General features: G+C 52.1%; 1 protein-coding gene across 1 annotated transcript in view; it reads right to left on the bottom strand.

Moving 5' to 3' along the window:
• Positions 1–12,500, bottom strand: part of vwa8 (von Willebrand factor A domain containing 8) — a 90,638-nt gene that overhangs the window by 40,756 nt on the left and 37,382 nt on the right. Inside the window, exons 27-37 of the mRNA XM_061225473.1 lie at positions 11,647–11,755; positions 10,843–10,981; positions 10,277–10,464; positions 8,606–8,731; positions 8,181–8,245; positions 7,806–7,931; positions 6,347–6,456; positions 4,898–5,052; positions 2,484–2,676; positions 2,013–2,094; positions 15–219 (exon numbers count right to left, since the gene is read on the bottom strand). Coding sequence (XP_061081457.1) covers positions 15–219; positions 2,013–2,094; positions 2,484–2,676; positions 4,898–5,052; positions 6,347–6,456; positions 7,806–7,931; positions 8,181–8,245; positions 8,606–8,731; positions 10,277–10,464; positions 10,843–10,981; positions 11,647–11,755 — 1,498 coding nt within the window. The remainder of the gene's footprint in view (positions 1–14; positions 220–2,012; positions 2,095–2,483; positions 2,677–4,897; positions 5,053–6,346; positions 6,457–7,805; positions 7,932–8,180; positions 8,246–8,605; positions 8,732–10,276; positions 10,465–10,842; positions 10,982–11,646; positions 11,756–12,500) is intronic.

The raw sequence follows: 12,500 nt of genomic DNA, 5'->3' as shown, positions 1-12,500 counted from the left end.
TTAACATCACCGACCTGCACTGGCCGCCCGTCCTCCGCCCCGATCATGTTCCTCCACTCCAGCAGGGAGCGCTGCAGGCTGTCCAGGCCCGTCTCCCACAGACGCACGTACCCCCCCATGTCCACCGTCACCACCCCCGCGGCGCCCAGCGGGGCCAGGACCACGTCCGTGTCCGACACCTTCGACAGCCAGTTGGTGTACGGAGACACACTCGCAGACCTGGGGTCAAAGGGCAAACACAACACCAACACTGCGGTCAGTCAGAGGAATGATAGAGCGGCACCAATCAGGAATCAGAGAAACGGCATGAGCGGGACCAATCAGGGATCAGCTAGAGAAGGGCTAGAGCTGAACCAATCAGGAATCAGAGAAACGCCTCTAACGGGACCAATCAGGGATCAGAGAAACAGCTTGAGTGGGACCAATCAGGGATCAGCTAGAGAAGGGCTAGAGCTGAACCAATCAGGGATCAGAGAAACGCCTCTAACGGGACCAATCAGGGATCAGAGAAACAGCTTGAGTGGGACCAATCAGGGATCAGCTAGAGAAGGGCTAGAGCTGAACCAATCAGGAATCAGAGAAACGCCTCTAACGGGACCAATCAGGGATCAGAGAAACAGCTCGAGTGGGACCAATCAGGGATCAGCTAGAGAAGGGCTAGAGCTGAACCAATCAGGAATCAGAGAAACGGCTAGAGCTGAACCAATCAGGAATCAGAGAAACGCCTCTAACGGGACCAATCAGGGATCAGAGAAACAGCTCGAGTGGGACCAATCAGGGATCAGCTAGAGAACGGCTAGAGCTGAACCAATCAAGAATCAGAGAAACGCCTCTAACGGGACCAATCAGGGATCAGAGAAACAGCTCGAGCGGGACCAATCAGGGATCAGCCAGAGAACAGCTAGAGATAAACCAACCAGGGACCAGAGAAAAGCTAGAGCTGAACAAATCAGGAGGAATTAGTCACAGTACAGCAATAAATGCAACAACAGCCAGAACACTTGGTCAAAATGAGCGGAGAAAGTCAGAGTACTTGCTTCTGTGATATGAAGTAGACAGAGCGAAACCATCTTTGGCAGGGATTTATTGGCGGGGAGTCGATTTGACTGCTGTTAAATGAGGAGGGGGGAAGTATGCGCAAATCGAGCAAAAGGTGGATGTCAGCTTGAGTCCCATTAGTTTATTTATCAGAGCAATGGTCTTCAGACCATTTGACAGTGTTAATTATTAAGCTCGTGAGAGAGTGACTGATCCCTGAACAAACAGCTGTAATAGCTCATTTTCACCTCTAAGGGGAAGCAGAGGGCCACTGTGGTCTGACTTCAGTACCACAGTGTGTTGTCCGGGGGCTCACGTACGACTAAACACACTCAAGCAAAAGGCCAAAGTACAGGTCCTTCTGCGAGAGGTTCTTCAGGCAGAACTTGCAGAAAACTACAGTGTTATTGTGAGTGATGATAAGAAATCACAAGGTATAAAGCTTACAGCATAACTGCTTGGGGACGTGTTACTGCGTTTACCTGGGGACGTGTTAGTGGGTTTACCTGGGGACGTGTCAGTGTGTTTACCTGAGGACATGTTATTTACCTGGGCACGTGTTAGTGGGTTTACCTGGGGACGTGTTATTTACCTGGGGACGTGTCAGTGTGTTTACATGGGGACATGTTATTTACCTGGGGACGTGTCAGTGTGTTTACCTGGGGACATGTTATTTACCTGGGCACGTGTTAGTGGGTTTACCTGGGGACGTGTTATTTACCTGGGCACGTGTTAGTGGGTTTACCTGGGGACATGTTATTTACCTGGGGACGTGTCAGTGCATTTTCCAGGGGACATGTTATTTACCTGGGGACGTATCAGTGTGTTTACATGGGGACGTGTTATTTACCTGGGGACGTGTTAGTGGGTTTACCTGGGGACGTGTTATTTACCTGGGGACGTGTCAGTGTGTTTACATGGGGACATGTTATTTATCTGGGGACGTGTTAGTGCGTTATTGACGTGTTATTTACCTGGGGACGGGAATGTATTTGACCTTCTTGGAGCTGAGGTCGGTCACCTCCAGGTAGGCTGCTGTCATGGGAGGAGTGACGTCTGTGGAGACAGGGAGGAGTAACGGTTAGAGAACTGGATCTAAAGGACAAATGTTTGATTCCCCTGTAGGACACAGCTGTTGTACCGTGGAGAACATAACCAAACGTACGTTCAAGACAGCAAAAAAAATCATCATCCCAGCTAGCTGATTAGCCGCTTACATTATATATTTTTTTCGAGGTACAAACAAATATTACATTTATCAAAGTGTATTGTAACTCTTTTGTTCTGCAGCATCCCAGTCAACAGCCATATTTTTTCGCCACATACTACCTTTTCAAACTGTTCGCTAACATTTGTGGCACACAGAAAAGAAATATTTTGGCAAAAGTTACTTAAAAAAGTCTGAACTGCTTCAGAGCTCTGTGGTGATTGGCTGAGGCTCTAACCTTTGGGGTAGATATCAGCCAATGGCACGTCCCCAGGCGGCAGGGCTCGTACGACCTGATTGGCTCCCAGGAGACTCACGCAGTTGACCCTCTTGGGCGGTCCCGCGCGGTGCTTTCCGCCGAAGAACACGTCGCTGCCCTTTCCCCCACAGAGCGGAGACTTCCTGAGGAAGCTGTACACCTCGTTGGGCGACTGGGAGGAACACAGGTGAACAGGTGTAACGGCCCATTTCGACAACACGTCCCTTACCTTGCCTACCACTGAAAGCAAAGTACTGACCCAATAATTACATACGTAGCTGTAAATACTAGGTGATTAGCAGGCTATAAAATAAAGCATAACTGAATGAACTTCACTATCACAACCTATCCTGACCCCCTGAACCTTGCCCTCTGAACTCTGTCAGGATGCTGAGCACATCTGGCCCTCAAATCAAAATCTGGCCTGGTTTTCTTTTCTCCCAGTTGATCAACTGAAGAATTAGTGCTACTGATTGGCCAGACTGGCTTCACAACTGACTCCCAGGTAAAGGGAGGGTGGATACACCTGACTCCCAGGTAAAGGGAGGGTGGAGACATTTACATTTACATTTACATTTTAGTCATTTGGCAGACGCTTTTAATCCAAAGCGACTTACAAGTGCATAGGTTCTACCACAAGTCAAAGCATCACATCCAGAACTAGGAAAATACACCTGGACTGCTGTTCTAAACATATAGTCGTCATCATAAGTGCAATTTTTTTTTTTTTTGCTGTCCTGACAGTGGTAGGCAAGTCATTCCACCACTGAGGAACCAGAACGGAAAACAGGCGTGAACGTGCAGCTCGACCGCCAGGTGCCCGTAGAGAGGGAACCGTAAGGCGACCAGAGCTGGCAGACCGGAGTGGTCTAGCTGGGGAGTAGGGAGTGATCAGGGATTGTATGTAATGTGGGGCAGTCCCCTTAGCAGCCTGAAATGCCAACACTAGGGCCTTGAATCGGATGCGTGCGGCAATAGGAAGCCAGTGGAGGCCAATGAGAAGCGGGGTGACATGAGCCGACCTGGGTGGGAGACACCTGACTCCTAGGTAAAGGGAGGGTGAACACACCTGACTCCCAGGTAAAGGGAGGGTGAACACACCTGACTCCCAGGTAAAGGGAGGGTGAACACACCTGACTCCCAGGTAAAGAGAGGGTGGAATACCGGCCATTCTTGCACCTTGATTCCATGATTTGATTTGACTGCAGAAAGCATTTCTCCAAACATTACAGGGCAGCTACTAGTTTTTACGGCAAAATGATATTATTTCATACATTCTGAAATAATGGCATAGATTATAAATAGGATCTTTCAATAAAGTAGGTTAAATTGCATTTGGCGCTCTTATCCAGAGCGACATACAGTTGATTAGACTAAGAAAGGAGACAATCCTCCCCTGGAGCAATGCAGGGTTAAGGGCCTTGCTCAAGGGCCCAACGGCTGTGCGGATCTCTTTGAGGCCACACCGGGGATCGAACCACTGACCTCGTCGGCCCCAGTCATGTACCTTAACCGCTACGCTACAGGCCGCGTTTACAGCTTTAAAAAAGTGATCTGGAGTGTAATGACCCTTTAACGCACTCTGGAGACTCAGGCATTTCGCAGAACCCGTAACCCCGTGCCTGAAAGCTTGATGTCCTGATTACAGCAGAGATCTGGCAGTGTACATCATGCGCTGTTGATTCCGAGGCAGCGTCCGTGTAAACGCACTGGAATACCTGACATGCTGAAACGGGAGAACGGCCCGGAATATCTGCGCTAAAGAGGGCAGCTGCCGACAGAGTAAGAATAACAAACTTCTCCCCGTTTACAGAGAGGACGCGCAACACGGAGAGCGGTTCTGCAACATTCTTTCCACATTAAAATAGAGAATTAGGAGAAACGGCACCAAGAATTTCTGAACAGAAACCGATCGCTGAAAAAGCAGCAATGGAGTACCTTATTTATCTCATCTTGATAGCGAAGTCACAACACAACAGTCTCGGCAACGCTGCTACCTTATTTATCTCATCTTGATAGCGAAGTCACAACACAACACAGAATGAAGCCTCGTGGTTAAGGCACGTGACTGGGACTGAGCTGCCTATGTTTGCAGCAAACGGTTACAGTTGAGCGACTTTCAACGAACATTCCCTTTCGCTCGACACCAACGGCTTAATACAAATGGGTGCGAGTTACAGGGCAGGCCTGTAGCGTAGTGGTTAAGGTAGATGACTGGGACCCACAAGGTTGCTGGTTCAAGCCCCGGTGTAGCCACAATAAGGCCCTTAACCCCGCAGTGCTCCAGGGGGAGGATTGTCCCCTGCGTAGTCTAATGAACTGTAAGTCTCTCTGGATAAAAGCGTCAGCTAAATGACGAATGCGTTACTCATTCACTCCACACCCTCACTCACCATCAGGTCGGGGAAGCCCACCACCAGCGTGGCGTAGGAGTCGGGGTCCGACACCACGCGATTGGGCGAAACGATCTTCTGCCCCAGAGCGGCGCTGAGGTTCTCCGAGGACAGCTGCTCGCTGGACACGCCCTGCGGGACGGACGCGCCGCCTCCTGCTGGGGGGGGGGGGGGGGAGTTTTAAAAAGCACTTCCGCTAACAGCCCCGTCGGCGTCAATCACACGGGGGAGCGTGAGGCCGCATGCTAATGATGCTAATGTAGCCTGGGCTGACCCCGGCCAGACGTCTCACACCTTTAAAATGGCCGCCCTGGGGCGACAGGGATGGTAAAATGGCCGCCCTGGGGCGACAGGGATGGTAAAATGGCCACCCTGGGGCGAGGCTGATGGATCTTTTTTTTCAGCCGGGCTGTAATTCAGCCGGGAGGCGTGACTCGATGACATCTGAAGCCTGTGATACGGTGACGCGCTGGTTTGAGTTTGAGTTCTCGGCAGGTGCTGCGTGTACGTGGCCCGATCGGCACGTTTCGGCGCAGGAGGACAGGGGGCGGGAGACAGAGGGGACGCAGCGTGAGGTCAGAGGTCACGCCTGGCCGACGGCTGACATCAGCCCTCCTCACGTGCGTTTACACAGCCCTCAGAAACGTGGCGTTACGAAGACGGTCTGCACAAACACGCGGATCGGTCTCCTTGTTTCATACATGTGGTGGTAAACAAGGGTCTGAAGCTTCAGACAGGAAATAAACGTTGATGGTGGGGAGGTGGGCAGTTCTGATTGGATGGTGGACGTGGTGGGCAGTTCTGATTGGATGGTGGAGTGGGGGGCAGTTCCGATTGGATGGCGGGGTGGTGGGCAGTTCTGATTGGATGGTGGAGTGGGGGGCAGTTCCGATTGGATGGTGGAGTGGGGGGCAGTTCCGATTGGATGGCGGGGTGGTGGGCAGTTCTGATTGGATGGTGGACGTGGTGGGCAGTTCTGATTGGATGGTGGAGTGGGGGGCAGTTCCGATTGGATGGCGGGGTGGTGGGCAGTTCAGATTGGATGGTGTAGTCGAGGTCAGTTCTGATTGGGTGGTGTAGTGGGGGTCAGTTCCGATTTGGTGACAGGAGCTGTGGAGGAACTGGTACAATTTGCTGATGGAATCAGGGCCGTACTGATTGGATGGTGCAGATGATGATGTCACAGTCACTGCTCTCTGATTGACCGATGTGTCTGCAGATAAGCTGCTCTGGTTGGATGATGCAGTAACAGCCACACCCGCACCCGCACGCGCACGCGCACGCGCACGCGCACGCGCACGCGCACGCGCACACGCACACGCACACGCACACGCACACGCACACTCACACTCACACTCACACTCACACTCACACTCACACTCACACTCACACTCACACTCACACTGCTGTGAGACGTCCCAGACCAGAGGGGCAGGTGAACACCTTTACCTGAGCTCATCCCAAACCCTGTGCTGACCGCGTCCTCGCTGATCGCGTGCAGCTGACATATCCCAGAATCCTCTGCTCCCATGTGCATGGGCTTGGTCAGCAGGTACTTCCTGTGGACAGAAGAGGAGCTCACGTTTACACTTCAGTTAGGCATTCAGCAGAGCCACTGAGATTATTATTACCATTTTATTACAATGGTCATACTGCCGGATGTTTTGGCCGAAGGTTCAACATCTCGCCCGGGAGAGGCAGTGCCCAGCTGGATTGAACCCGCAACCCTTGAGTTACCCATCATACCCGGCAACCCTGGTCCTGGAGATTCGCAGGGTGTGGCTGGTTTTTGTTTTTTTCACCTTAAAAATCAGCAACCGATTCAAACCCAGGAAATCAGGTCAGGCGAGTTAACCGTGCGATCAACTGCTTTCATTGATCAGTTAAGTGCAGAGTAACAACGAAACCCAGCACGCCCTGCGGCTCTCTTGGACCCGGGCTACTGAGCCCCTGTACTAGCCCACCACCCTCTGACACAGGCAGGAACAGTGGTGCACAGACACGACTGAAAATCATCCTCACAGGACTCATGTCAAGCGGACATCCCAGGCTGCATCTGGCCCCGGGGCATGACAGAAAGAGTCTGTTTTGAAAAGTTAATTTTTCAGTTTCAGTTTCAAACTGGAGAGTCCAGCTGACTGCGGGCGGGCGAGTGGTTTCTAAAGTGATGTCATCCTGATGGATGCGTTCCCGCGGTTACGGCTCACCCCCTCTGAGGTCGTCCAATCGCGCTAATGCATACAGTCAGGGCCTGACGAGTGGCTGACAGGAGCCCACGGGCCGCTGTTCTCAGATCAGTTCAGTATGGGGCTCTCTCTGACGAGTGGCCGACAGGAGAACCACGGGCCGCTGTTCTGTTGTTCTGTTTGCTGTTCTCAAGTCAGTTCAATATGGGGCTCTCTCTCTAGGTAGTATGCTGGACTCTCTCAAAGTTTCCTTTGGAATAGGATCAAATCACACTTTTAGCACACGATTTCTATTGTAACCGGTGCCGATTAAAAGCCCAAAATTCAATTCAATTCACAGGAGACACAAAGACGCTTCACAGAGTAACAGACGGGAAGGAGAAAAAGGATATCAGCCCTGAGCCCCCAAAATGTGGAAGGAAGGAAGGCGGAGAGAGATGGGGGGAGAGAGACAGCAGGAGAGATGGGGAGAGAGGGAGAGAGAGGGGCAGAGAGAGATGGGGGGAGAGAGACAGCAGGAGAAATGGGGAGAGAGAGCAGGACAGAGAGGTGCCACAGTGTTTATGAACAGCGTTAGCTGCACAGGCATTGTGCACAGAAAGCTTGCATCACCGGTTGGTCGGTTCTGAAGGAAGGAGTGGTGAAGGAGTGGTAAAGGAATGATAAAGGAGGGGTGAAGGAGGGGTGAAGGAGCGATCTAGGACGGATAAAGGTGGACGTACTTGTTGGTCTCGCTCTCGACCAGCAGCCAGCGGTCCTCGGCCACCAGGAAGACGGACTGGAGGCTGATGGGAAGGGAGATGGTGTGGACCTGGCCCTCCAGCACGTCCAGGACATCCAGCTGGGTACTGTCCAATCAGGAGAGAGCATGTGAGAACCAAACAGAACTGACTTGCGCACACATACACATACACGCGAAAGCGCGCACACACACACACACACACACACACACACACACACACACACACACACACGCGCACGCACGCACGCACGGACACGCAGTCTCACACACACACAAAATACATATGCAAGCACACACATGCAAATGGCGCCACACACACACGCACACGGTTTTGACGAAAGGGGTCCAAACTCACCCTCTCTCTTTGTAAAACAGGAGCCAGTTCTTATGAGAGAATTCCCTGCACAATCTGTAGCTCTCCTAACCCAGAAAAACAAACACAAACACAAATATAATATCACAGTGAGCGCCACATATCTGCAGATCATAAGGAACCTGGTATCAGGGCCAATCACAGGAGCCAGAGGGACTGTGAGTGATAAAGGCCCCTCGTGTTTTCCTGTGAAACAACTGCCCACCCCCCTCACCCAATCAGAACTGCCCACCTCCCATTCAACCAACCGCAATTTCCCATCACCCATTCAACCAATCAGAACTGCCCACAACCACCTCACCCAATCCGATCGTGAGCATTGTGAGTTGCTCTGGATAGAACTGTCAGCTAAATAACTGTCAGGTAATGTAATGGTGTAATGTAATGATGTGATGTGTGTGCCCCACCTGGCTCTCCTTGTTGTTCCACCAGCCGGAGCTCCTCCTGGGGGGGGTCGCCTGCTCCTTCTCAGGGGACAGCAGGAGCCTGCGCACCGCCCCTGTGACCAGGTCCAGGTGCAGAACCGTGTTACTCTGGAGAGAGAGAGGGAGGTGGGGGGGGAGAGGGAGAGAGGGGGGTAGAGAGACAGCAGGAGAGAGGGGGGAGAAAGGGAGGGGGAGGGAGAGAGTGAGAGGGAGAGGGGGGAGAGGGAGAGAGAGGGGCGGAGAGAGATGGGGGGAGAGAGACAGCAGGAGAGATGGGGAGAGAGGGAGAGAGAGGGGCGGAGAGAGATGGGGGGAGAGAGACAGCAGGAGAGATGGGGAGAGAGGGAGAGAGAGGGGCAGAGAGAGATGGGGGGAGAGAGACAGCAGGAGAAATGGGGAGAGAGAGCAGGACAGAGAGGTGCCACAGTGTTTATGAACAGCGTTAGCTGCACAGGCATTGTGCACAGAAAGCTTGCATCACCGGTTGGTCGGTTCTGAAGTTGTGTTCGCCGGTTAGTCAGGGCTGCGGGTGTTCAGGTTTGATTGGCGGTTTCTCTCCGCCGGGAGGGCCACAGCCGTCGGACGACCCAGCTCGCAATGTCCGAGACTCCCATCTTCACGCGAAAGTAATAAACGATCTCCCCCACCGTCCTCGTTTGTTTCCATGGCGGTATTTTTAGAAGTTTCCCCGTCCCGCTTACATAACGCGCCACAGCTGGTCCTCACGGAGATTAGATCCAGTTTTTAATCTGTTCTGCGTTTGCTCTTCGGTTCCGTGGCCTGATAGGGTAAGTGAGGGTCTGAGGCACTGGCGGGTTGGCGGTAAGTAAGCGTGTCGTCCGTGGTGACACATCGCAGTCCGCCGCGCAGTTCCCGCCCTGACCACAGGGGGCGCTGTTTATTGTGATACTGCTCTGGAGAGCTTACCCTCAGCACCTCACTCTCCCCTGGGAAAGGTCTTTCTGGGGCAACTCGACAAACGAAAGTTACGGATGAAAAATCACAAACCCGATGATGTCACCAACTTCAGCATGAATTTCTGCCAGATCAGTCATGTGACTGCCCCCATTTCTAGCCACCATTATGCCAGCCAAACCCAAGGAAAAATGTTGAGTGACTGACCTGAGCAGCCCAACAAGCTTGTAAAGATCTGATGTACCTGTGATGGATGAACATCAGCCATAAGGCTGCTTTACAGATACGGCAAATGGTGCAGTGCATTATGGGCCGGTTTCACAGATTTTTGTTCATTCAAAATTTAATGCAATCTAGAACTAGACTTAATCCCTGTTTTAGGGCTGTATACGGGCGCAATGGCCAGCACTATTGCCTCGCAAGAAAGAGGTTCTGGATTTGAATCCCGGCCTGGATCCTCTCTCTGTGGAGTTTGCATGTTCTCCCCGTGTCTGTGTAGGTTTACTCCGGTTTCCTCCCACACTCAAAGACATGCATGTCAGGTTAAGAGTACTCCTGCTGTTGCCCTTGACCAAGGCTCTGGCCTCAGAACTGGAGTTGGTCCCCCGGGTGCTGCACTCTGGCTGCCCACTGCTCCTAAGTAACTAGGATGGGTCAAACGCAGAGGACACATTACCCCACGTGGTTCAATTAAGGATATCGTCTAAAGGTTGTTGCGCCTGTGGAGAGGGACCTCACCTGCTCCTCGTGCAGGACCACCTGGTCGTCGAGCGGGTGTCCAAGCGGAGCTATGGTAACGCAGGGCTGCCAGACGCCGCTGTAGGTCCGGGGGAAGATGTCGTACAGCTCCAGGCAGTGCTGGACGTCTCCGCGCTCACGCGTCGCGTACAGACACACCGGGTTGCACGTCGCCACGTAGATCGCGTCTGAAATCACGAAACACGGCCAGCGCTTTAGCCCGGTAAGCAGATATCCGTTTAAGCCAATTACCATATCTCCGGTTAATCCCACTTAGAAGATATCAGTTTTATCTGCACACAGAAAACAAGTTGAAAACAAATTACAGATAAGTCATTAATCAGCCAGCTGCCATTGTTAGAGCCAACTCGCATCCATTTGTATAAAAATGCCGTTGGTGTCGAGTGAAATGGAATGTTCATTTAAAATCGCTCAACAGTAACCCTTTGCTGCAAACAAAGTTTGCTGTCTTGAACGCACATCTGATTGGTGCCAGCCAGCAGACAGACGGACAGACAGACGGACAGACGGACAGGCAGGCAGCCGCCCCGGGCCCTTTGGTGTACCTTTGGCAGTGGCGACATCGCAGATGATGTTGACCTCGCTGATGGGGATCTGCCAGTGGGCCTGCTCCTCTGTGAAGCTCATGGCTCTTGATTCGTGTCTCTCTATGGGATAGCCCTGGACCCGCAGGAACACAGGACCCTGAAACACACAGCAGCCCGTTAGCACGTTAGCCGTGGACCCTGAAACACACAGCAGCCCGTTAGCACGTTAGCCTTGGACCCGCGGGAACACTGAATGCAGAAACACAGAGCACGCCGTTAGCACGTTAGCCGTGGCTGTGCAGGAACACTGGCCTCTGGGGCACACAGCAGCACGTTAGTCTGACAGGCAAAACACCAAACCGTTGTCACTGTGGGTGTACTGTAGGTTTTTGTTTAAGTCCAGCACCACCACAAAGATATTCTAGTCATCAAAGACTTGATTGAAGACCATGAATAGTGCGGGATTAAAACAAGCTGCCCCTTTTCTGATCAGACTGGGCACCCCACATTTAGAGTAACGGGTAGACCGGTCTGTGGCATGGTCTGCGGGTCAGTAGCGGATATATCGGTCAGTGGGTCAGTCGTGGGTAGACCTGTCTGTGGGTCAGTAGCAGGCAGACTGGTCAGTAGCTCAGTAAGGGGTAGACCGGTCAGTGGGTCAGTAGCGGGTAGACTAGTCAATGAGTCAGTCGCGGACAGATCGGTCTGTGGGTCAGTCGCGGACAGACCTGTCTGTGGGTCAGTAGCAGGCAGACTGGTCAGTAGCTCAGTAAGGGGTAGACTGGTCTGTGGGTCAGTAGCGGGCAGACGGCCTGTAATTACCTTGATGTCGATCCTGTGGGACTCGGTGGGGCACAGTAGCTTGCGGGGGGGGTTCCCGGGCTGGTTCATGCTCCAGTAGCCGGTCATCCTGTGCTCTGGGAGAGCCAGCCTGAGGGGGAGAGAGACAGCACAACCTGTAGGCGCTGCTCCACCGGCCACCTTCCAGAACCTTCTCTGCGGTTATCCACACCGGGGAGAGGCGGCGTGAAAACGCACCGTCCGCTCGGCAGAAACAAGCAACGCTCTTTACTACATTTTACATTTACATTTCAGCAATTACACTCAGAAATAAAGAGACAGTGGAGGTACATTTTTGTTCTTCAAGGATCAAATTTCCCAAATGTAGCCTGAAAGTACAGAAGTCTTTTGGTACCAATGAGTACATTTTCCAAGCAAAAAGGGTACAAATTAGTTTTGTATTAGTTACACATTTGTCACTTTTACTACCTTCATTTCTGAGAGTGTAGTGGAGCTGTGTAGCTCACAACTACTAAGGTTTCACTGAAACAATGAAGTGACCAATCCCCACCCTGCCAGTTCAACAAGGTTGCTGGGATTGTTTTGGTTTGACTGTTTTCACTTTGTGTCGTGAAGGACGGAATGCTCTGGCACAGGGGGAGGGAGGAGCTGGATGTTTCCGAAAAGGAAAATCACAGCCTGAATAAACCTGCGAGTGGAGAATACATCATCATCATCATCATCATCATCATCCTCACTGTGAAGGGCCGGGGAACGGACACTTCTGACCAAAATAGAGCCTTTTCTCTACAACACCAGATACATGATATATTTTTTCCACTGCTTTACTGCTTACATTTACACCCCAACCTGGACACTTCAACCTGCAAGCCCTC

This window comes from Conger conger, chromosome 17, assembly GCF_963514075.1.
Source record: "Conger conger chromosome 17, fConCon1.1, whole genome shotgun sequence".
In the NCBI taxonomy this organism is placed as follows: Eukaryota; Metazoa; Chordata; class Actinopteri; order Anguilliformes; family Congridae; genus Conger; species Conger conger.
The sequence above is the reverse complement of the archived record's forward strand: the minus strand, read 5'-3'. Positions and strand labels throughout refer to the sequence as shown.